Source organism: Pongo pygmaeus, chromosome 6 (assembly GCF_028885625.2).
Source record: "Pongo pygmaeus isolate AG05252 chromosome 6, NHGRI_mPonPyg2-v2.0_pri, whole genome shotgun sequence".
Lineage (NCBI taxonomy): Eukaryota > Metazoa > Chordata > Mammalia > Primates > Hominidae > Pongo > Pongo pygmaeus.
This window is the reverse complement of record NC_072379.2, coordinates 38,404,795-38,430,822: the sequence shown is the minus strand read 5'-3', so window position 1 is coordinate 38,430,822 and position 26,028 is coordinate 38,404,795. Positions and strand designations below refer to the sequence as shown.

Below are 26,028 nucleotides of genomic sequence, written 5' to 3'. Positions count from 1 at the left end.
GCACAGATAAATGGGAGCAGTAATGTGAGTCAGCCATAACAGCCTTCTTAGGAGAATTATTTCGGCCTTTGGATCTGCTTAGAGATAATTCTCATTTGATAGCAATTTGCCCTGTTTGTCTAAGCAAAAATTAACAAAAATTGTAATAGAAAGAATAATCATATTGCTTCACATTCCTTGCTTATTCTTGTAGTCCTTATGCGGAAAATACACATATCTCAGTGTTAGTCTCACCACTGCCACTTCTCTTCCTGCTTATTTACACAGTGCTGGGTGCTGGATGATCCTCACACCACCCTATTAGGTGGGTAATATTTTAATCTTATTTTAAAGATAATCTCCCAAGTGTGACACTGCTTTAAAAACGTTTTGACTCCAAGGGAGCTCTCATTGGGTCTAAGTTTTCTCATCTTCAAACTGAGGAAGGGACCTGAATAATGATTTCCAAGGCCCCATGTACTTCTGACAACCTCAAGTGGGTCTTTCACAGAATTGCAGGGATGTCTCTAGGTGCAGCATTGGTTCCTGGCCCTTTGAAGGGGTGATTCTCAGTGTCAGTCTGAGGGCGGAGAAAGTTCAGTCATCTCTGTCCAGTGGCCTTTTCTTGATCTCCCCACTGTAATCTCTTTTATCCCCCACCTTCCCTTTGCAAGTCTTTTCCTAGCCTGGCAGGTCAAGCATTACCTGATAAAAGTCTCAATAAAGACCTGTACTCAGAAAGGAGGAAACTGCTCTCCACCCAAATCCTATTATAGCTCTGGGATTTCCCTGCTGCTCTAGAATTCACCCTCTCTCTCTCACACACACACAAATTAACATTTAATCAAGGATTTTGTATGTATTTTTCTGCTATAAACATTTCTCATGTTAATGATAGTTCCTAATCTGGTCTTAAGGACAAATTGAGGTACTTTTGAGATAATAACTAGAAAAAGAACGTAAAACCTGCTCATTAGTACAGGGGAAACTCATCTTGAATTACATCAGTTTCTATAATCTGATAATTCTATGGTTTCCCAGGCGAATCTCACGTTTGAGTGAGGCAGGAGAGTTTGAATCACGGTTCATAGCTTTCAGAGGTCATTTTTAGCCTTTAGTATGAGGCCTCAGCAGAGAAGTAATTTCTTGCTGTGCTTTTGAAATTCTGATCCACTCAAGTTGAAGGCCACACTTAAAAGGTAAGATTTCTGGCTGGTCATGGTGGTTCATGCCTGTAATCCCATACTTTGGAAGGCCAAAGTGGGAGGATCACTTGAGGCCAGGAGTTCAAGATCAGCCTGGGCGATATAGCAAGATCCTCTCTCTAAATTTTTTTTCAAAGCAAAACAAAACAAAAACAGGTGAGATTTCTGTTGAGTGTATGTAGCAACCACCTGTAGTAGAAGGTCATCTAAGCCAGTGCTCAGTTCTCTGGGCTCCAGACCTAGCTTTGCTGCAAATATTCTGCTTGCTGTTAGCAAATTCACTTTGATTGTCTGGGCCACATTTCCTCATCTCTAAATAGCTGACTTGAAAGTCATTGAATTTATTTTATTCATCAATAAATGTTGAACCCGCTCTGACTTCATTATAGGTTGTGAGAATTAAGTGATAATATTTGTGGAAGAGATTTACTGTAACTCTTTGTGATGTAAGCTTTGTTATTCCTTCGCAGTAGATTTACATGTTGACAACTGTTAATTCATTTTCACTATGTTCTCTAATTTGTAAAATAAAGGCATGGAATTAAAAAACTAAAACATTCTCCATAATTATCTCTGTCTCCTCCTCAAGCACAGATCATATCATGTCCGTACTGTTCACTGATGTATTTATTCCAGGCACCGTGTGCAGGGCATGCTGTATAATATGTGTTAAATAAATTAAAAAAATGGCTTATAAACATAAAATGGCGAAGCTTTCAGATAATACAGAGAATGAAAACAATTTTCTAATTTTAAATTTGTGAAGATTTTTTAAATAACGATTTCTCTTTTGGATGAGGGTCAGGTGAAATGGGCTCTCAGGGTAGATGATGAGAGTGTAAGTTGGCACAAGTTTAATTGAAAACAATTTGGTATCAAGAATCTTAAAAAATGCCGAGGAAACTTATTCTTGTTAAAGAGTTTCACTTGCAGTGTTTATTCTGTTTAAAGTTTGTCTAGGTTCCAAACTGCAGCTGACCCCAAGAAAGTCAACAACTTGGCCTTTTTAAAAGAGATGCAAGACCTGGCAGAGGAAATTCATGGAATGATGGACAAGTCAAAAAACTTAAAAAGACTTTGGGTAGAACGATCCAAAACTCCAGGCAAGTAAACCTCTCATAACTGTGACACTACCTACCTGGACATAGCTTAGGGAGAGCTGTGGAGGCTATGAGAACCCAGAATGTTAAATGCTCAACTCCTGCCTGTGCTAAACTTTCATTGTGAGTCTTTCATGGATGAGGCCAGCACCTGCAGACGGTTGTGGAGGGTGGAGCTGGATTCTCTCTCCTCAGCCCCCTGGGAAGGCACCTTGTGCAGTGCACACACTGCACAACCTTCAGAGGGCTGCAGCCCATCCTGACTTTGTCTCCACAGTTACCTTCTCACCACTCTGCCTACTCCTTTGCACTCTTCGGCTGTTGTCTTCCTTTCTTGCTTTCTCTTATTCTGTTTTTAAAGTCTGTCCCCGCCTTCCCCAAACACACACACACACACACACGCACGCACGCACACACACACACACACACACACATTCCCAATTCATTTCTTCCTTCTTGTATATTTGGATTGGTCTTTTCCATGTTAGTAACCCTTTAAGACTGGCCTTGGATTATTTATTTACTTTGATTACAAACCTTTTGGATTATTGGGGTGGATTATTCCCTAAACAAAAGTAATTTCTGTTTATTATAAAGAACATCCACATTATATATATGGCTTCATCTTATTTATAAATCTACAGTAGGGAAAGTTAAGATGGATAAAGATCTTAGAGAGTTTTGCTTACAAATGGAGAAGTTTGCACCTCAGAAATAGGCAGCCAGTTGCCTCTCTTCACATCCCTGGGTTATTGCCTATTGCAATATTTGTTAATAAATGGGGGGCATTCAGTTAAATTTGAAATTTAAATAACAAAAATGTGTTTATATATGTATGTCCCAAGTGTTACATACTTTGGTAAAAAATAATTTATTTCTAATCTGAAATTGAAATTTAACTGGATGTGTTCTGTTTTAAATTTGCTAAATCTGATAATCCTAAGTATATAGCTCCAACTATAATTCCTATGTAATTTTTTCTTTCTTCATGGAGTGTATACAAAACCATGAAATAAAGAGTTTGGCAGAAACGTGAAGAATGGGCTTCTCAAGGCAGATGGCATTATGTGGTATTTTTAAGAGACAAAATAGCACCTTTGTCCGGGATGGGGCAGGGCTGGCCATGGCCTCCCTGAAAGCTGATTTTACAATGGACCCAAAATTTATCAACAGTAGACCAGAATGGTTCCAAACACCAAATGATGGAGTTCTTATATTAAACTCTATTTTAGGGTCATTCTACTTTTATCAAATTTGATTTTCAAATGAGGTTTTTAACATGCTATTTAAAGAAGAATTAAATTTTTTTGAGATGAAGTTCCCACTTTATTTCTGGTTTTCTATTATTTGAGCCATTTTCTATGATATATGTAACTTAATCTGAAAAATTATAATTTCACTTTTTTCTCAAGTTTTTCCTTCATTTTTTTTCTTTTTTAAAAAATTTTCATTTATTCCCTCTCTCCTATCCTGAATTTTTGCAATGCCCAGTGAAATTAGATACTAATAAAATAATACAATACCCTTTGGCAAATTGTTGAAATTTGGTTTACCAGTTAAATTTTTCCCATGAATATACTTATATTTGGAAATCTATGGTGATAGCTTTCTTCAGGTAAATCTTATGAAGATAGATTTATTCTTCATTTTTGGTGTATTTGGCTTTTGGGCCAGGGCTCTTGGATACTCCATTTGACTTTAGAATTAAAAGTAGGCATTTAGCATATGCTTTTTCATTGATGATTGAACTAATATCTCTTAAACCTTCTTTATTATAGATTCTTCTTATGGTTCCAGTTTTTTTACAGTAAGTATCTTAACAATGGTTTGAAAATTAGTCTTCAGAGACAGAATGGTTAAGTTTACAACACTGTTTTTAAGTTTACATTTCCAAAGATTATTTCTAATGACTTGTATAACAATTGTATAGAAGCTGGAGAGAGCCAAGATCTTTGTAGATATGGGCTAAAAGACAAGTTTGAATTTTTTGAAGCAAGGCTGTGGGTCTGTGAAAAGCAGAGGTGAAACCTGAGGCCAGCAGGTGGTGGGCGATCCACAGAGTTGCTTTGTAAGATGGGTACAGAGTTTATCTGATCCCAGGGATGGTCTGAGATTTGTGCTTGGCACATAAGTAGTGACTCCCTCGAGGCACGAAGCCCTCAGTTAAGGCACTAGTTATCAACAGGGGGTGATTTTGACCTCCAAAGGATATTTGTCAATGTCTGGACATATTTTTGGTTGTCATAACTGTGGACCAGTGGGGAGGGTAATATTAACCTCTGGTGGGTTGAGGCCAGAGATGTCGCTAAGAATCTTACAAAGCACAAGACAGCTTCCACAACAAAGAATCATCTGACCCAGAACATCAGTAGTCCGGTTGATAAGCCTCAAGTTAAGGTGGAACCTTGACAATATTAAAAATTCTTCATTGCTCATATTGCAGCACCAGATACTGACTGACCGTACAGGCCTTTGTAGTAGCATTGCACTAACAGAAGCATATGTGTCTGTATCTGTTTAATTCTAAGAAAGATTTAGACAGCTCAAAAAAAAATATGCCATAAAACCATTAGGAGAAAAGTAAAAGAACAGGGGCCAGCTAGTGGATTGGAATGAAGCAAGAATGTCAGTGTATCCATTAAATAATGACACTAGCAAAGAGTATTGAACACACACTCAACTTGGAACTTTCTGATGCACCAGGTCAAAAGGAAAATATGGGACACACACACTCAAAATCTTACAAATAATGAAAGAACTTAAAAATAGAATAAACCATCACTTTAATGATTAAATTAGCATTTAAAAAAGAAATTATAATACCTGATGCTTGTGATGTTGTAGCTTACTGATATAATCTCATATGGTTGTGACAATAAAAAAAGATATAATAATTTTTGGAAAAGCAACTTGATTTTCTTGCCCCTGTAATTGTTCTGAAAATTAATGTTATGTATAATACAAGAGAAATAAAAAGCTGTATGCATAAAATGTTCATTGATAATGATGGATAATTCTAATTTCCCAAAGTAAGATAAGTTGACCTTGATGGCCTTCTTAGTACAGTCACTTAATAGTAAGTATGGTATGTGGAAAATGAGTATGTTATTAGATCAAGTGTAAAAAGCAGAGGACAGTATCATATCCATCGTATGTTTGTGATGTAAAAACATTTCGGTACAAAGAATTGAAGAAAAGTGGCTACAGGAAAAAAGATCTATTTGTTACAATGAAAGAGTTCTAGGCTGCTTTTTTATTATAGAATTCTGATAAAGATGTTATACTGTTTGATTTTCACTGAGAGTGAAATGGCTATCTGAATAATCTGAGCAGAGGAATGGTGGGACTTGAGTTATGTTTTCGGAGGATTTCTTTGGACATTGTGTCAAGCAGAGACCGACGGTAGCCAGAGCGGAAGTGGGAGTCCACATAGGGAATCAGCTCATCCTTCTATGCAACAAATGGAGGTATTTTAGAACAGACACACAGTTAGTGAGGGAGGTAGTGAGATGTGAGGGTGGTTTTGATATATTTTGGAGGTAACATCGGTAGGCTCTGTTGATGAATGTGAGGTAGGTTATAAGAGAAAGAGAAGAATCAAAGATGACTCTATGTGGTTTGACCTCAGTAATTGGAAAAATGGAGTGGCCATTTACTGAGGTGGGGAAAGACTGAAACAGGTTTTTCTGAGCAGAGAGGAGGAGAGGATATAAAGGGAAATCAGAAATTGATTTGGGGGATGTCAGTGAGATATCCAAGTGGCATTGCCAAGGAGGTTGTGGGAGTTTCCAGTTTGGAGCTGAGATAAACTCTCTTGGCTGGATATATCAATTTAGAAAGTGTTGGTGCATAAATGAGACTTCAAGGTCATCGAGAGAGTGTGTAGACAGAGCAGAGAAAGAGGGCTGAGCACCGAGCACTTGCATTTGAAAAAGAGTATCAGGCAAGGAGGAGGAAGGTGAGAATGTGGGATGTCGTGGAAGCCCAGGAAGGCAATTTTCTAGGAGATGGGGATGATCCATTTTCTCAAGGGTGGCTGATTGATCATGTAGGAAGAGGATGGAGAAGTGCCACTGGGATTAGCAGCATGGAGTTCATTAGTGATGTTGACAAGAAAGGCTCTGATGGAATGATGAGGGTAAAAGCCTGACTGGAGTGGGTTTAAAAGAGAGTGGAGGCACTCCAGACTCGGTGGCTCATGCCTGTAATCCCAGCACTTTGGGAGGCTGGGGCGGTCCAATCACCTAAGGTCAGGAGTTCAAGACCAGCCTGGCCAACATGGTGAAACCACTTCCCTACTAAAAATACAAGAAAGATCCAGGCGCGTAATGGTGGGTGCCTATAATCCCAGCTACTCAAGAGGCTGAGGCAGGAGAATCGCTTGAACCTGGGAGGCAGAGGTTGCAGTGACCTGAGATTGTGCCACTGCACTCCAGCCTGGGTGACAGAGCAAGACTCAGTCTCAAAACAAAACAAAACAAAACAAAACACAAAAAAAACAGAGAGAGACAGAGAATGGGGGCAAGTAAGTGGAGACAGAGAGTGTATATGACTCAAGATGGTAGGCTGTGAAGCAGTGAAGCAAGGGGTGGAAGCTGCTGGGTATTGCAGAGGCCTTTGGTGTCTGCTCCCACCCTGCAGGCTCCCTAATTTCTCCCCAGCTAAGATGGACAGTTCCTCGAGAGCTCAGACTCCTGGTCACAGGGCCCCATGTCAAACACGTGCTGAGAGTATTTTGCTTTCTGTTCTTTCCTGAAGTCAGTTCAGCTTGAGAGGGCAGGGGAGCTAACAACCCCATTGCAACCCACAGCTGGGGTGACAACCAGACTCACATTGCCTGGGACTGAGAGTCCCTTGTTCCAGAAAACATCTCAGTCCTGGGGAACTGGGGAAGGTTGGTCCAACTTCCCCCAGCAATGGTTCAACTCTGGGCAGTACCTTTGTTCCTGACAGGCTTTGAGGATTCAAGCCAGCATGGTCTGTGCAGGCCCTTGATGGCTGCATTGACTTTTCCCTCTTTCCTGTCTCATTCTTTCCAGCTCCTCAGCTCCTTCTTCCTAAGAACCATCTCCTGAATAAGCCACCTATATACAAGTCCTTGTTGCAGGGGAACATAAATGGAGACAGGAGATATGGATTTATTTTCCTTCTTTATTATTATTATTATTATTATTATTTTTTTAGAGACAAAAAATGCTCTGTCGTTGAGCTTCAAACTCCTGGGCTCAAGCCATCCTCTGGCCTCAGCCTCCCTAAATACTGGGATTATAGGTGTTAATCACCATGCGTGCCTGCCTGCCTGCCTTCCTGCCTTCCTTTCTTCCTTCCTTCCTTCCTTCCTTCCTCCCTCCCTTCCTTCCTTCCATCCTTTCTTCCCTCCCTCCCTCCCTTCCATCTTTCCTCCCTCCTTTCCTCCCTCCCTCTCTCCCTGTTCAGCACAGATGGAACCATCCATTTTTTTCCCTAAATTTTTTCAATCGATGGTTTATTGAATCCAAGGATGCCTAACACACAGATACTAAAGGCTGACTGTACTTCATTGTGTACTTCTGAAAAACAAGGTCATTCTTGAACATAACCACAGTACAATTATTAGAATCAGAAAATTAACACTAATACAGTAGAATTATTTAACCTATAGATTTTTTCCAGATTTTCCAATTGTTCTAATAATATCCTTAATAGCAAAAGAAAATCTTGGATCATGTATTGCATTCAGTTGTCCTGTCTTTAGTTTCCTTTGTTCTGGAATGGTCTTTCTTTGTTTTTATTTCATCATGATTTTTGAATAGATCACTTATTTTGTAGAATATCTCTCAATTTTGGGGTTGTCTGATGTCTGTTCTTGATTGCATTTAGGGTTTTGTACTTATGGCAGGAACAGGTTGTGTTTTTTAAGGTGGCAGATAATAACATGCTGATAAGAATGAACCAATAGAGGGGAAAAGAGAGGACAGTTGCTGGATGATGCTCTTGAGGGGTGGGAGAGCAGGAGGGCTGAGTTCAGCCTGAGGACTAAGCACTGAATTTGGCTGGGGATGGATTTTTTTTCTTTTGCCAGTGGAATATATGATAGATTGTGAGAAGAGAAAAGAGTTGAGTGGGTGTTCAAGGGAAAGATCATCCAGGGATGGACCAGGGGCATGAGGGCAATGGGGACAAGAAAGAGGTGTTGGCAGAATGGAATGTGGGGCCCAGTAGGGCTGAAGAGTCATTAGAGTTGGGGAACTGTAGAAAAGGAGTGGGGTTGGTCATCGAAGAGTGAGGTGCATGAAGTTGTAGCTATTGATAATGAAAACAAAATGAAGATTTTGAACAGAGAAATGGGTGATTCAAGCAGGTGGAAGAAAATATCATTGGATGGAAGGGAGATAAAGTAACAGATGGGATTTGAGGATCATTAGATATGGAAATTAGTGAGAATCGTGGCTGAAGTCATGCCAAAAAGCATGGTAGTGTGCTAGAAGCCAGAATCCTCCAGAAATGGAGACAGCTCATTCTGGGAGCTTCCCAGGACCCTGCTGAGTTCTGAGACCCTCTCTTCATTCCACTGAGAGTGGTGTGAGGAAGAGGGAGTGTGTCTCGTTTGGAGTAGTTGGACCTCTGGAGAATGCTTCTTTTTCTGTTTGTTTGTTTTAACTCTATCTCATCTGAAAGATAAATGCTGTGACTTTTACGAGTGGTCTAAAATGCAGGACTCACTTTTATTGAAGAAATGGGAACTAGGCAGCAAGAAGAGAGCCAGCAACTGCGGAGCTTGGATCACAGAGTGTGGGGTAGTTGTTACCGGGATGTCATGGAGCATTGGGGTGTTTTTCCACCTAGAGACAGCATGCGGGCTCAGTGAGGCACTGGAGACCCATGTTCCTTCTATTTTTGCACTTAGCCATTCTTGGCGTATAATAAGAAAGCCTCGGGTATCTAGAGAAATCCAAAGGCTCTATACTATGGGCCAGATTTGCCTTCCGATCAAACCATCAGTGCTCAGTGAAATGTTGGGTTTTCTTGTTCATATTTGAATTACTCTCTTTTCTTTATCATTTACGTGTAAAGAATAGATCATTACATTCTTATCCAGGATCTATGTCAAAGACTTTGTCGCTTCAAAAACTGTAGAAGTTGGTACAGCTTGTTACAAAAATCAGCCTTTTTCTTCTTACCCCATCCATACTTTTTCCCCCCTTGTCCATATTTTTAAGCCATTAAAAAAAACCCTCCAACTGAACAGAATAGTTTTAACATTGTGTTCAACAGATTGGCAAATCTGTTCAATGTAGTGATATATTAAGTGTGAGTTTCTACTAGGAGAATGTCTACAATTTTGCACCTTTGCAGCATCTGTCTCTCTGTTTCATTTACTCTATTAATAAAACTCCAGAGGGAAACTTTTGGTATATATTTTTTTGCATCAGATGGATCTCAATAAGACCGAGGAGGTAATATTGAAACTGGAAAGCCTCCATCAGCAGCCTCATATCTGGGATTTTCTACTTTTACTGCCGAGACTACACACAAGCCATGATCATGTGGAAGACGGCATGGATGTTGCAGTGAACCTTCTCCAGACCATTTTGAAGTGAGTGAAAAAGAAAAACATAACTAAGTATCGATATGTTGTTTTTTCATCTTATTTTTAAAATGGGAAATAAAAATTACTAATTGTTGGATTTAAAAAAACCTCACAATAATGTTACCTTGAAACAAGAGAAGTTTCTGCACCTCCACGAATGTCCCTCATCTGTCTGTGTACATATTTTATATATGGGCAGTGATGTTGTTCAGAGCGTGTGCTCCCTGATTTAAAAAAGTTAGCGCCATACTTTAATATTTCATATGTTGTTATAGTTCATAAATGGCCATTTTTAATGGCTGCAGCATATATCATTCTGGTAAAGTACTATATACCATAATTTACTTAATAAATTTGGCATTGGATTTTTGGTTGTTTCTAAGTTTTTCACTATTAGAGATAGGCTTGAATATAATAATTTCAACTAATTTCTTAAGAAATTATGCCATAGTTGCCCAATATAGCATTCAGAACTGATAAGCTCAGTTGCTTCAGTTGTGTAATTCACTTAGCTGGACATTGGTCTCCTATGCTGGATCTGACCCCCATGTTACGTGGGGTGACCTTTGGGAGCATCCCTTCCTGTGGTGGGCTTCTCATGCCTTAATCAGCATGGCCTTCTTTTATAACCAATTGAATTGAATTATTTTGTGTAAACTCATTGTATGGATAATGGGTTTTATTATTTTTCATTAGCAAAGGTTGATATTCTTCTCTGGTTTTTAACTGTTATTTATTCTATCTGCCATTGGTGAGAGCAACCCACATTGCCCTTAGGCTACAACAAAAAGGGCCCTGTCCTGGGGCCTGTGCTTTGGGGAGGTCCCCACTCTGGCTTTCCCTGGACTGTGCCTCTGCTCATGGCTCAGAATGCCCATGGGGTGAAGGGGATGTGTCCACAGAGCCCACACACCCTGATTCCCTCTCACCCTGGAGTTCTCTAATTTAATGGCCAGAGCCCGGTCAAGCCTCTTTCCTGGCCCCTCCTTCTGAGGGCAAGTCTTACCACTGGACTGTGCCTCCTCCAGCCTAAGGGTATTCTAGGGATGGCTGCAGCCATTGGCAGGAGTGTGGGGTGGGAGGCACGGGTGCTGTTGGGCTTTGTAGGCTGGAGGACCTACCTATGTGCACTGAGGCCCCTTGAGGTACAGACCAAGCTGAGGATGGGGAGCACATAGGGGAGGAGTGGGCTGAAGATTGGGGCCAGGGACAGGTGCTCCCCAAACTCCCACATTCTGGTGCATAACTCTGAGGATCAGAAAATTCTAAATTTGAATGTAGCTTTCCAAGTTGTTATGAAGATTTATTTGTCAATGTAGGAAAATGGAACATATTTTGATAGTTAGTTAGCTTGATTTATAACTTAAATATTTGAACATATTTGAAATGCCTCCCTTTGTATTCTTGCCCAAAGCTCTGACTGTGTTAGCAGTGAACAATGAAAATAATCTGGCTATTCTGAGAGACGCAAAATTTAAAATGAGAAGATATTGATGACAGTTGTTGAACCATATCAGCTTCAGTATAAATTGTATTTTCATATTTGGCTTTAGTGGCATATCAAGAAAATCTGCATTCATAGAAGTATTTGCAAGTGGTACCAGGTTTCAATGATATATCTTATAATCCTGGGAAACTCTTCAATACACAAAGTTGTCATAAAAGATTTTTCTTAATGAAAATCTTGATGAAAAACATGATGGTCTCATGTTGCTAAAATACAGATATATTCCAACTTCTGTTGAGTGCATTTTCTAATCTACAAATTTAAGCATATTTATTTATAAAATAAAACATTAATATTTTAAAAATAAAATTAATATGTATATGTAGATTCTCTCTCCCCAAAGCTCCTTGTTCTTTGAAACAGTTTAACAGCCACTGATTAACCCTTGACCTATTCAGATCCATAGGTTAAGACAGGGTGGAGGATTGAGGTACATGGTATTGCCCCCCAAATATTAGACTGATTATCTGAACTTGAAGCAGCCAGGCTGACTGTTCATTTGCTTTTCTAACATAGCAGCCCTTTGCACCCTGGCTGGCCTCATCAGCTGCCCTATGGCAGGAAGAATCAAGGCTGCGTATAAAATAACACCTATGGCAGAGCCAATGCAAACTTGAGTTCTGTGTCAAAGGCAGAGTGGAAGATGGCCTAAGTTCTCAAGTGTTTCAAGAGAAGACCTTACCTCTTACATTTAGTTACTAGTTCAGGGAGTTAGGGTCACATTAAAGCCACAAAGAATGCTGACATGTAAATGGTCCAGCCACATCTTGCAACAGCACTAGGGGCCCAGTCCATGGGATGTGAGTAAACCTAGAATTGACGTTACTTGTTTTGCTAACTACCCACTCATATTGCTTTTTGTTTTGTTTTGTTTTGGTTCTAGTTCCTTAATATCCCTAGAAGATTTAGATTGGCTTCCACTCAACCAAACTTTTTCCAAGGTTTCTGAACTTATATTGAATGTGACCATTTCAACACTGACATTTCTGCAGCGACATGGAGTAGCAGTCACTGGTATGGGTGCCTTGTAGCTATTGCTGTATTTCAAAACGTTTAACTACTGAAATTCATTGACAGTTGACATAGAGCTAAAATGATGTTCAAAATGATTTAATTAAAATTTCAAATTCAAAAAGTATCAATTGTTTCTGTTAATACAAGACAAAAATAGAATAAAAATTTGGAACTCAAAACTGAATTTGACTTTCTACCACTGTTGAAATTCTGCAGTCATTGCTAATATAAATGATATTTTTGAGTTAAAAATAACTAATTTTAAAATTCTTTGACTTTATTTCTTCTAATATTAGACCTATCACTAGCTCTGTGATTTTAATCTTTCCTTTCTCTAAGCTCCTATTGGGAGGAAATATTTTAAAAATGGCAAAGCTAGTAAGAGGAGGCAGGTTGATGTGGACTTACAGAGTCCCTATCTAAATAAGCAGCCCTACCACAGGGGAGGGAATGGAATTATATAGCTCTTTTCTTGACCCAGGATATTATTATTTCCTGAATTGCCAATTGAGTCTGAGCATTTTACTTTTAATTCCCTTCTTTTCTCAATTTTTCTATCTTTGGCTATATCTCTAAGGGAAATACAGTGAGAGAACAACAAAGTTGGAATTCATCCACTCATCCATTCATCCATCCATTTATCTGTTCATCTGTCCATCCATCTACCCACACATCCATTCATCTATCCATCCATCCATCCATCCATCCATCTGCCTACCCATTCACCCACTAAACAACTCATCAACCTCTTTATACATCTATCCATCTATTCATCCATTAATCCATCCATCTATCCATCTATTCGTCCATTAATCCATCCATCCATCCATCCATCCATCCATCCATCCATCCATCCATCCATTCACCTACTCACCAACCCACCAACCCATTCATCTATCCATCCATCCATCCATCCACTCACTCATCCATTCATCTATCCATCCATCTACCTCCCCATTCATCTACTCACCAACCCACCAACCCATCCATCTGTTCATTTATTTATTCATTCTCTCATTGAATAAACAATGAGCACTTCCTATGAGCCAAACACTTCCCCAGACAGTGAGAATAAAAAGCTGAATAAGACATAGTTCTTCAATGAGAACACATGGACACAGGGAGGGGAACAACACACACCAGGTCCAGTCATTGGGTGGGGGGAGAGGGGAGGGAGAGCATTAGGACAAATAGCTAATGCATGTGGGTCTTAAAACCTAGATGATGGGTTGATAGGTGCAGCAAATCACCATGGAACATGTATACCTATGTAATAAACCTACATGTTCTGCACTTGTATCCCGGAACTTAAAGTTAAAAAAAAAAAGACATAGTTCTTACTTTCAAGGAAGTCATGTTTAGTAAAGGAGAGAGATGTGTCAATAATAAAAAACAAACAAACAAACAAACAAAAAACAAAGACCACAGAGTAGGGATCTGACATCTGCTTCAGGAAGAACTTCAAGGAGGAGTTTCGAAGGGTGAGTTGGAGTTTATCAAAGAGATGAGGGAGCATTTCCAGGAAGAGAGAAGACTGTGTGAGATACTTAGGCTTGCTGAGAGCTGTGAATGTTTGACATTCAGTGTGTCTGAGGTACAGTGGGCAGTAGCAGGGGGTGGCATAGAAAGGAGCCCAGGCCAAAACACGAGTGGCCATGGGAGCAGTAGTATTAGATCTGCATTATAGAAAGACACTCCTGGGCAGGTGTGAGGAGTGGATTGGAGGCAGGTAGTTCTGGGGTTCAGGATCCTGGGAGCAAGTCTTCCATCAGCCACTTTCTCCTGAGGTCTTAGTCTCCTAAACTATTATTATTATTATTATTAGACATAGAGTCTCTCTCTTTTGCCCAGGCTGGAGTGCAGTGGTGAGATCTCGGCTCATTGCAACCTCTGCCTCCTGGGTTCAAGCAATTCTCCTGCCTCAGCCAACCGAGTAGCTGGAACTACAGGCATGCATCACCACGCCTGGCTAATTTTTGTATTTTTAGTAGAGACATGGTTTCACCATGTTGGCCAGGCTGGTCTCAAACTCCTGACCTCAGGTGATCTGCCATCCTCGGCCTCCCAAAGTACTGGGATTACAGGTGTGAGCCACTGCGCCCAGCCCTGAACTATTGTACAATGAGATTGTTATACACAGAGATTTTTACAATCCCATTCAGAATTTTGCTGCTTCATGGAGCAAACTAACATGAAACCCTCTATGGCCCCAAATTCCACCTGTCACTTATTTCTTCTTGTTGCTTGTGACTCAGCACAGTGAGACCCACATGGAAAGGTTTTCCTTTTTTTTTTTTTTTTCAGCTTTCTGTAAGAGAAAATCTAGCTCATTAACGTTTAACTCCATTTTCAGGTTAGGTTAGTTCCACTGGGAACTATTTCTTATGCTGAGAACAAAACCCAGAGGTGGGGTGCGAGATGAATAAAACACCTCATCGAAATCTTCCCAGTGACCTTAATTTAACAAACTCGTTTAGAAGCTCAAGTTTTTGTACATCATCCAAATTACAACAACCAATTTGCCTTACAATTGAAAATGTAATTACCATTGAGAATGTAATTAAAATAAACAATTTTCTATTAACTCTCCAGCGAGTCAAAGCTAAGGAACACTATTACAAAACATACTTTGAGAGGTAACTAAAAATTGTCTTCATGTCTCTTGTCTCCAAGAAAAATTCTTTTGCCTGATGAGCCAATTCCAATGTGAAGAGGAAGGGATGAGTGGCCTCATGTGACTTTAGGCTACTGATCCAATTATGTTATGCACTGAAACCGCTAATCTACACATTCTGAATTCTCTGTTGTTTAGCAACAAATTTCTGAATCCAAGTTGTCTTTCACTTTTTGAGGAAGATTTTATACTTATATAAGTATGCTACACTGATGTCACTATTTTTTCTCTCCTTTCTGGAACTCTGTGACTCATTCTAGTACCTTCTGAGAGCAGTAGAGATTAATAGTTATAGCTCAGCTTCGGGAGCCAGATCATTTGGATTTGAATCAGAGGCTTCATCTAAGAAAAAGGGGATAATTACAGCACTTACCTCATAGTGTTGTTGGAGGACTAAGTGAGACCTCCCATGGTATATTCTTAGTCTAGGTCCTAGTACCTCTTCAACATACAATAAATGCTGGTTTTAATCTCAGACACCAATCTTTTTTCCTCCCATGATGCCATGTAAAGGCAATCAGACTGGAAACAAAAAGTCTTGTATTTCTGGGATTTTCCCCATCTTTAATACCTTCCTGAAGTCACTGTTGACTTGGTCTGTCTTTGTAAATGTCATGGATTTTGTTTTTTTTTGTAGACCTCACTGCAATTATAAGGATCCTATGAGATAATGCATGTGAAAATGGCTTATCAGTGGCTGGCAGGTGAAGGGGCTCAGTCAATGGGTGTTGAATCATGATCCGAAACAATCTAATTTCTAAATGAAGGTTCAAGGTTCAAACACACCTAGAAATTTATGTGTTTTTATATTTGCAGTTGCTGAGGCATACTCCCCAGCGATTTTGTCATACCTTGGGGGTCTTCAATTTATATTTTGAATGTGTCACTTCTAGATAGTGCCATGGGTTTTTTGGGTAGCTCATGAATTTTATATGTTGATAACTTGAGTTAGGGGAACTTTTTCTTATGACTTCAAATAATTATTGAGAATACAGTTTTAAAGACTCCATAGTATTTTATGCTATGGATATACTATAATTTATCCTTTCCCTGGATACTAGACACTTAGCTGGTTTTCAATATTTTATCAGTATAGAACCGATAAAATATTGTCATACCTTAATTTTTGCTCAGATATCTGATTAAGCTTCTTGAGAAAGATTTTTAGAAGTGAAATTATTGGGTTCAATGACTTGAATTTTATAAAGCTCTTGAAATATGGTTTAAAATTATCTCCTGGAAATGTTGCAACTATTTGTGCCAGGGAGCATGGGACACTTCACCATTCTCTCTATAGCAGCAAGTGTTTATTCTGTTTGCTTTTTCTATTTGATGCCCCAATGGTGTTTGGTCTTCATTTGCTCTTCTTTTAGAGGTGAAAAAGGTATTTTTTTCTGAATTACATTAGATATATCAAAATATTCAAACAACTGCTGGTGTAAATCTTTTGTTGTTCCAACAGAGCCAGTTTACCACCTGTCCATGCAGAATATAGTGTGGGATCCACAGAAAGTCCAGTATGATCTCAAATCCCAGTTTGGCTTTGATGATCTTCACATGGAACAGATCTTGAACTCTTCAGCTGAACTAAAGGAGGTACACATGCTTGACTGCTTCTCACACCGCTGGGTCTTTTCTGGAGACTGGATCTAGAGCATGCTGCTGGGGCAGGGTGAGCGGGTGCCACGGGAGAGGCAGCCAGACAGGCGAGTTTGGCTAAAACCCGAGCTCCTTACACAGAAGAGACCCCTACTGTCTCCAGCTTTTCTAGAAGTGTCTCTTTCTTCTTACCATGTAGTTTTATCCCAGAATGGAAAGGCAGCTTGGAAATAATATGACACTTGATTGCTCTGGGAACTAGCAGTGGGAGAGGCCAGGTCAAGTGAGGGTGTGAGATTCTGAAGACAGCGCTAGTGGGGTCCTGGTAGGAAGATGGTGCACCAGCTGTAGTGAGTGGGGATATGAGTGGGTGAATTTCCAGGTAAAGAGATAGTTTTCATTAGAAGAGTAGGAGCTGTAGGTTATGCATGCCAGCTGGTTTCCCCAAAGTTGAGCCTCTTCCCTAACTAGGTGAAATAAGGGAGTTGGACTGGATGATCCCCAAGACCCAGTTCACTGCTGGTATTGCTGAGGTTCTGGGAGATATCGTTTAGTTACAGAGTCCCTTTTGCCACTCCAGCCCATTTGTAGTCACTTCTGCTTTGCATGGTGCAGGTCCAAGAACTATGCGGGACCTGGAGCTTTGGTCCATAGACTCCACCTCCAGGGTTAGAGCATTTCTGGTGCAGCTCCTAGGTCAGTGTTGAGTTAGGAATGTTTTGAGAGGACCCACTCTCTTCTGTTAGGATCTCAGTCCTTGCTGGGTATGTAGATTTTGCTCACTTTTGTGTGAGTTCCCCACAACCTGGTCTTCCCAGATAGCACTTTTCACTTTTCAATGCAGCTAGTTTGTGTTCAGACTGTTGCTTTCAGTATTTAGACTCTGGATCTGTGCTCTCAGTCTCAGGGGTTAGATGGTTGGGTTGCAGCCAGCAGACCCTCATGCTGGCTTGGTGTTTGAAAAGCCAGTTCTACCAGGTAGGTTTAGGCTTCACCAAAGTATACTAAATTTTGTGCTTCTTGTATCCCCGGCACAATTTTATTAATCATCTCACAATTTTATGAACTATCTACCTACCACAGGACTTGAAATTGTGACCCTTGGGTTTTCTCATGGATGCTGATGTAGATGGAATATGAAACCCCAGTTGGCTGACTTTTATTCTAGTTTTCTCCATCTTTATAACCCCGTTTTCTCATTATATTATAGTTTGAGTGAACTATGTAAAACTTTTACCTTAGAATGTTAAATATATTGAGATTAGAATTAAAAGGAAAGTGATCAGAAAATACCACTGTGTATATCAACAAAGCTCCATGGAAATTGTACATCGTGTGTGAGCTTTCTATTGCTGCTGTAGCAAGTTACCCCCAACATAGTGCCTTAAGGCAACCGACATTTTCTTTTATCATAGTGTTCTGGAGGTCAGACGCCTGAAATGGTCTCACTGGGCTAGAATCAAGGTGCCTGCAGGGCTGTAGTCCTTCTTGAGGTCAAGGGGACATACTGTTGTGGGGGAGGAAAAATTCTTTTTTTCTCTATTAGTCCATCTTCAATGGCTGGGGCTCATGAATTAACCTGATAAAAGACGGATAAACAAGAGGAAAACCAGTTATTGTGTAGGTATGTATGGGAGTTCACAAAGAGAAATGTGTAGATCTTCCCTGATGACCATTCTGTTTTTAACTTTCAGTACAGTATTCAATAAATTACATGAAATAATAAATACTTTATTGTAAAATAAGCTTTGTGTTAGATTATTTTTCCAATTGTAGGCTAATGTATGTGTTCTGAGCACAGTTCAGGTAGGCTAGGTTAAGTTTGGTTATGTTTTGAGGTTGGGTGTACTAAATGTGTTCTTGGCTTATGATATTTTCAAGTCATGATGGGTTGATGAGGATGTAACCTCATTGTAGATCAAGGATAACCTGTATTTTAAGGAAGCAGCCAGATTATTAAGGCTTATATGCCATCCAAGGCTATCTATACAAAGGAAGGGGGGTTTGGGGTTTCTGAGTAGCAAGGCAAGTTATGGGAAGGTGAGGGGAGGAAATATATGGTGAATGAGTTACCCTGTTTTGCAGAGAAATCTCCCAGGTGATCAGAGTTATTTGGAGAAGCAGCTCTCTTTCTGGTAGGAGACATCTTTACAGATGAAAATTATCTTAATAATGTAAATTTTCCTTATAAATCTAAATTTCCTTTACCAAAAGGAAATTTATACTCTATTTTTAAACAGTTATGGAACGATAAGAAGTTTTTCCTGCCTCTGCTGGTTTTCAGTTTGTCTTTAGCTCAAAATAATCCATATGCCAAAGAAACATACTTTGGGGTGGCATATTCTGTTTTCTTGCTTTTTCCAGCTTCTAGTGGCCATCCACATTCTTTGGTTCTGAGCCTCGTTCTCAATCATCAAAGCCAGCAATGGCATCCCATCACTTTGGCACTGACATTTTTGCCTCCTTTCTCCAATAAGAACCCTTGTGGTTACACTGGGCTCACCAGGTTACCCAGAAAAATCTCCCATCTCAAGGCCAGGTGATAAGCAGCCTTAATTTCATCTGCAGCCTTAAATCTCACTTGCCATACAACATAACATATTCATGGGCTCTTGGGATTGGGACATGGACATCTTGGGGGACCATTGCCTGCTTCCCACCCTTCGTAAGTGTAATTGCCTGGTGAGCTCTTCCTGCCCACTGCACAGACAAAACCAATTCACTGAGACTGCAGTATTGCAGTAGAGAAAGGGTTTAATTAATGTAGAGCTAGCCAAGGGAAAGAACTGGAGTTATTACTCAAATCAGCCTCCTTGAGAACTCAGAGGCTAGGGTTTTTTTTTTTTTTTTGGATAATTTGGTGGGCAGGGGACTAGGAAATGAGTTCTGCTGATTGGTTGGGGATGAAATCACAAGGATGTGGAAAAATGCAAAAGTCTGAAAAACATCTCAAAAGACCAATCTTGGGTTTGACAATAGTGATGTTATCTATAGGAGCAATTGAGGAAGTCACATATCTTGTGATCTTTGGCCCCATGACTCCTGAGCAGCAAGGGATTATAGAAGGCAAGCTAGGGACCAGTGGCTGGTTATCATTTAGCTACACCTACATTTTAGCAGCATTCAAGTCCCTGCCATAGTCTTAATCTTGTGGCCTTTTATTAGTCTTACAACGGCAGGTTCTGTACCTGAGAAATGAGGGGATTCATCTTAGGGAGGGACTACTATCAACCTTGCTAAAAAGTTAAACTACAAACTAAATTCCTCCTATGGTTAGCTTGGTATATGCCCAGGAGTGAGCAAGGACAGCCAGCCTCTGAGGCTAGAAGCAAGGTGGAGTCAGCCATGCTAGACTTCTCTCACTCTCATAATCTGCAAAGGTGGTTTCATAGGGCCCTTTCCATCTGCATCAGCCTGTGCGCCTAGGCCCTCCCTGGGGTCTGTCTGACTCCTGACCCTGTCAATCTCTGGGCCTGCTGGGGGCCTCAGCACATGCTGCCCCTGCAAGAGAACAGTCCTCCTCTTTCCCTGCCTCTGCTTCCCGAATTGGAAAATGATTTATCTAACTTCACATCCTCTGTGGATCTCCTGTGACCTCACTTCAGCCTCTGCCTCTACTCCTTCAACCTTCTATAATAGGGCATGTCCCAGGGAAACTGATGGCTGCATATCTGCCTCTCATAGACTGTGAGCATCTGAGTGGAGACTTGGCCTTATCTATCTAACATGATACATGGTATTGTTGATTATTTTTAATTAAGGGAAAAAAATAGAACAAAACATCAGGGACCCTGCGCTTTGACAGTCACAGGTTAATATTTTAAATCCTGATCCTAAAGGAACCTAAAAGTGAACACATGGGACTAAAATTAAGCTTTCTGACTATTGTCATTGTTTAGTCAATTCAGGCTGTTATAACAAAAGACCATGGACTTGTAAACAACAGAAATTTATCTTGCTGTGTCCTCACATGGTAGAAGGGGTAAGGGAACTCCCTGGGTCTCTTTTATCAGGGTGCTAATCCCATTCACAAGTGTTCACCCTCATGATCTGACCAGCTCCCCAGGGCCCTACCTCCTTATACCATCTCCTTGGGGGCCAGGATTTCAAAATATGAATTTTGGCGGGGAGTCCACAAGCATTTAGACCATGGCAGTCATCAACATAATCTCTTAAAGATGGCATTATAATTGTTGTAAAATGATGTAGTAGGGGAATGTGTTCATTATATCACAAACATAAGTATTTACAAAGCAGTGTTGGAGGAACTCTGTTGAAGTTCTTTTTTTTTTTCTTTAAGACGGAGTCTCACTCTGTCACCCAGGCTGGAGTGCAGTGGCGCGATCTCCGCTCACTGCAAGCTCCGCCTCCTGGGTTCACGCCATTCTCCTGCCTCAGCCTCCTGAGTAGCTGGGACTACAGGTGCCCACCACCACGCCTGGCTAATTTTTTGTATTTTTAGTAGAGACAGGGTTTCACCATGTTAGCCAGGATGGTCTCCATCTCCTGACCTCGTGATCCACCCGCCTCGGCCTCTCAAAGTGCTGGGATTACAGGCGTGAGCCACCACGCCCGACCACTGTGTTGAAGTTCATGTATAAAATAAAGGAGATTTGGTTCAAAAATGTTAAATAGTTTCTGACCCAGGACTTCAATTTGAATCTTTCCAATTTTATCCACTTTTGATAATCAGAAAAGAAAATGTTCTTGGCAAAACAACTTTGTTAGTCCAAAGTATCAATTAAACTGGGCTGACCCATGTTCACTTTTGGCCTGAGAATGAAAAGAAACAAGATTTGATGTCATCTCCATGTCCTTGGCCTGGAGAAACAGCTGTTCCTATTGTTTGTGGATGAAACTGAAAAATGTAAGTTATTATTTTTTTTTAAACTACCAAGTCTTCCCTCAAGGTAAATCACATAGATATCATCACTTGTTACTTCTTCAATCAAGCAATTATAAGAACTTTTACTATGGCTAGATCGTGGTGTTATTTTTAGAAGAGGAAGTTTCTAGGAAAGGAGCTTTATGTCTAAATATTTTTTCATATTGTTGTCAGATTCCCACAGACAACTCCTTGGAGAAGATGGTGTGTTCAGTCTTGTCCAGCACATTGGAGGATGAAGCTGAGAAATGGGGCCACACTGGAGACTGCCACCCCAAGTGGTCAGAAGCCAAAAACTATCTTGTCCATGCAGTCAGCTGGCTGCGAGTCTACCAACAGGTGCTGTCCCCTCTCTATATGTTCTGTTCAAAGGTGTGCCAATTTGAGCATCCAAATCCGTTCTCCTCCCCCTCCCTGCCATGTTTACTGTTGGATTTTATGTCCCTCCCAGGAAATGGCCTTAGGAGCCCCACATCCTGGCCATTGAGTGCACCTTGTCCCATGTGCATCAACTGGCTCCAGCTCCATAGGCCTAGGCCCTTAACACTCATCACCAAACAGTCCATCCTAGGCTTGCACACACACCTTGGCAACTCAGAAGTTCCTAGACCCATGCTGTGTTATTGGTGCATGAGATTGCCCTGGTGTATTTTGACCAGCTCTTTGGACATTTGCATGCTAGCGTTTGGCATCCCTCTAGCACTTTGAGCTCTGGACTGGCCTTGTCCCTTCACTCTGGTTTTGACCAGAAGCTCTGTGCACAAACAGTGACTGTGATTTCAGTGACCATAATTTAACAACACGAAGGGAGGCTCTAGTCTGTCTTTACAGAGATGTCGGTGTGGGGAAGAGTGCCTGAGTGATTAGATTGCTCCTGGCCTCAGAAGCTCATGGAGCCCTGGCTGTTTCAGAGCTTTGTACTTCTTGGGGAGGTTTTGGAGACTGTGAGGCAGAGCTCCCCTGGCAGTCACTTCTCATTTGTTTTATCAGGCTTTGCCGTCTGTGTCTCATGTTTTTCCTTAAAGAACACATCTCTTTAACTTTGTTCCCTGCTAATATGTGTCATGTATAAAGGCCAAAATCTCAAATAGTAGATAAAACATCATTAAAAATATATAGGCGTTGTCGTCCACTTCATGGCACTAAAGTCATCCAGCACTAAAATAATCAAGGGACAGTGCTGAAATGACCAGCATCCAATGGTCTAGTGGACACACTTGCTTTGTGCATTATCTGGGTAACACAACTCATGGCTAATTAAGGCACAGTTAACACATACATGCACATCGTGCACCTCTCCATGCTATCAGGCTTGGGCAAAAATGATCTATTTTTGTGTAATGTTGATGATAAACCACAGTGCTAATTGACTTCAGTATCATCCTCCCCATGTCCATGTCATAAAATGGCACTTAGTAACCATGTATTAACTTTGGTATATATTTAAAATTGTGCAAATATATTTATGCTATCCTAAATATGTTCGTTTAGGTTTTAAATTATATTTCATTTGTTTAGAGGTGTATGTTATTCCCTTCTTTCTTTTTCTCTTTGGGGGAAGAAAGAGAAATAAGGCAGAGATTATAAAGTTGTGTGCATCCATTGTTGAACATGAAGTCTTTAATTTCTGAGTAGAAATTAAATCATACTGCAATTGCTAACAGACATTTTAATTTACCAAAAAATAAAGATTGGCTGTCTGTCATCTAGAGTGGTATGTTAATATTTCTTAACTAAATATTGTTCTTTCCAATTTGCTATTATTAATGCTAGTATTTTGGTTTCCAAATTTGTAGGTGTTTGATCAGTGGCAACAGGGTAGCCTGCTTCAGAAGACACTCACAGGCATGGGCCATAGTCTGGAGGCTCTCAGGGATCAGTTTGAAGAAGAGAGCAAGCCCTGGAAGGTGGTGGAAGCTCTGCACACTGCGCTGCTCCTGCTGAATGACAGCTTGGCAGCAGATGGCCCAAAAGATAATCATACATTTCCAAAGATGTAAGTCACATTTCCCTGTTTGATTATTGATTAGGTAGATGACGCAGGACGTTAAAGAGTGCATGATGATACTGTTAGAAACACATTCTGTAAAACTACAGCTAAACAATGAATTTCTAATTAGCAAATGGGAAATCAGAGGCTTTCATTGTGGACCATCACCAGGGTAGAAGTCTTGGCAGCACTCTGGATGCCTATTCAGAGGCTGCAATCGACGGAATACGGGAGCAATATTTGAGTAGGTGTCAGTTTCCTGGATTTTAGATTTTATGTCTTTGGCATTTGTTTAAAAATGAATAAATACATTTCGGAGGCATTTTTATGTACAGAACTACCTTACATGAGTAGCTCTTTTCCTAGAATCTTCCTCTTCAAAAAATATGTTTTTATATTTACTTAAAGATTTTGTATAGTTGAAGTGTTTACATAAGGTCCAGAAATATTTTAGAAGTAGGAAATGGTGGAACTTGTTTCTTCCTTTTTAAGATAACCACAATTTATTCACCAAAATAGCCGACTAGATCTTTTTCCTCAGTAGGTGTGGCAGTTTGTAGTAACTTGAATCTTATTATCCTTCTGAAATTAAGGCTGTCTTTGGATAAGAATAATATGATTTCTGAATATTATCTCAAAAATGTTCATTTCAAACCAGGTCACACAAATTCTTGCTCTGTGTGTACCATGAAGGAGAGTTGTGATGACAGAATTGGATAGGACCATATTGTGTTATTATGATTACTTAAGAAATAGAAATTCTAAACACTTCCAATTCTTTCACATTTTCTGGAACTCTTAACAAACAGGATCTTGCTTTTGAAGGTCCTATTTCCTAACTTTTACTTAAGAGATGTTCTGTGGCTTGAGGTGCTTGTGCTAAAGGCAGAAATACAGTTCCCTATCAGGGCCATAAAAGCTACAGGAGGATGGATGCAGGGAGCCAGCAAGGATGCCTTGAAGCAGTGTTCTAGGCAAAGGGCAGGGACAAAACATCTGTCATAAATGAACAAATGCAGGGACATTGCATTGGGGATATTGAAAACCTCCCTGCTGCTCTGTTACTTAATGCACATTAATAGAAACACCACATTAAGTCACCGTAATTATCCTACAAATCTCAAATGCCCCCTGGCACTTTAGCCTAGGATTTTGCCTGCTCTGTGCCAGGCCAGGAGATTGAAGCCCCAGGAAGCTGTACCTGGCTCTTAGTCCTACAGAGATTGGGGAAGCTGAAGACTCACACTCTAGGTACAAAGCTAGGATAGCCCACATTCTTCTGCCCCCATATAAAATTTCCACACATTCTCAGTGCCAGGAAGATGAGGCCCAAACACTGGCTTTGCTGTCCACCTGCTGTTTTTTTTTTCTTTGTTTTGTTTTGTTTTGCTTTGCTTTGAGACAGAGTCTCGCTCTGTTGCCCAGGCTGAAGTGCAATGGTGCGATCTTGGCTCCCCGCAACCTCCACCTCTCAGACTCAAGCGATTCTCCTGCTTCAGCCTCCTGAATAGCTGGGATTACAGGCTCACACCACTACTGCCCAGCTAATTTTTGCATTTTTAGTAGAGACAGGGTTTCACCATATTGGCCAGGCTGGTCTTGAGCTCCTGGTGTCAAGTGATCTGCCCTCCTCGGCCTCCTAAAGTGCTGGAGTTCCAGGCGTGAGCTACCGCACCTGGCCACCTTCAGCCTTCTTTAAATCTTTCTGAGATTCACACGCACTCTTAGCAGAAAACTGTATATCTTTTATCATTAGCTTTCGTCCAAGAAACCCCATCCCTTTTTTCCTACCTTGTCTCCATAGCCAATTGTTCATATCTTTTTCTCTTCCTAAGCCGCAAAGTTCACCCAAAATAAATGGAAATCACACCAGACTCTCAGTTTTCTACTGAGTTCTTCATGTCATTACAGACTGCCTTTTCTCCTCCAGGTTCTGTCTGGTTCCTGCCCACGTCCCTGCAGTCAGGGTGGCTGAGGTGTGGGAGCTCTTCACCCAGGCTCTAGCAGATAGCATGGATTTTGGCAAGGCGAGGACTCACAGAGGTGCCTCTGGGCCCTCCAGCAAGGACTCACCCTTCAATGTCGCACGTTGTTGTGAATGTGAAGTGTCTGTTCACAGATGTGGGGGGAATAGTCCCTAGGGTCTGGCCATGTGGTATCCTTGCTTGTCAGAGTTTAAAGAGACTTGACAGTAAGATCCAGGTTCCAAGCCACACAGCGTTTCTTTTTCCCTTGGGGAAAATAAAATAATCTCTTTCTCACTTTCTAGTTCTTTCCAAGAGCCACTCTGCTTCCTTCTCAGTGTAATCCAAAGAGTCAGAGCAACGACTAACCTAAGCCCAGTTCATTCTGCAGATGGCCTGTTCCAAAAGCCATGTGTTCAGCTTCACTCTAGCATGAGGTGTCAGGAGTCTGGTCAGCAGCCAGAAAGCCCAAGCATGTGGCTCTGATGGAGCGATTGCTCCGCCTTATAGGGTGATGACGTGGGGATGGGCACCAGTTCCT

General features: G+C 40.7%; 1 protein-coding gene across 1 annotated transcript in view; it reads left to right on the top strand.

Annotated features, from left to right (window-relative positions):
• Positions 1-26,028, top strand: part of ABCA13 (ATP binding cassette subfamily A member 13) — a 492,269-nt gene that overhangs the window by 44,711 nt on the left and 421,530 nt on the right. The window contains exons 4-10 of the mRNA XM_054496702.2: positions 2,136-2,287; positions 4,063-4,091; positions 9,697-9,860; positions 12,245-12,375; positions 16,512-16,645; positions 21,708-21,872; positions 23,330-23,529. Of these exons, the coding sequence (XP_054352677.1) occupies positions 2,136-2,287; positions 4,063-4,091; positions 9,697-9,860; positions 12,245-12,375; positions 16,512-16,645; positions 21,708-21,872; positions 23,330-23,529 (975 nt within the window). The remainder of the gene's footprint in view (positions 1-2,135; positions 2,288-4,062; positions 4,092-9,696; positions 9,861-12,244; positions 12,376-16,511; positions 16,646-21,707; positions 21,873-23,329; positions 23,530-26,028) is intronic.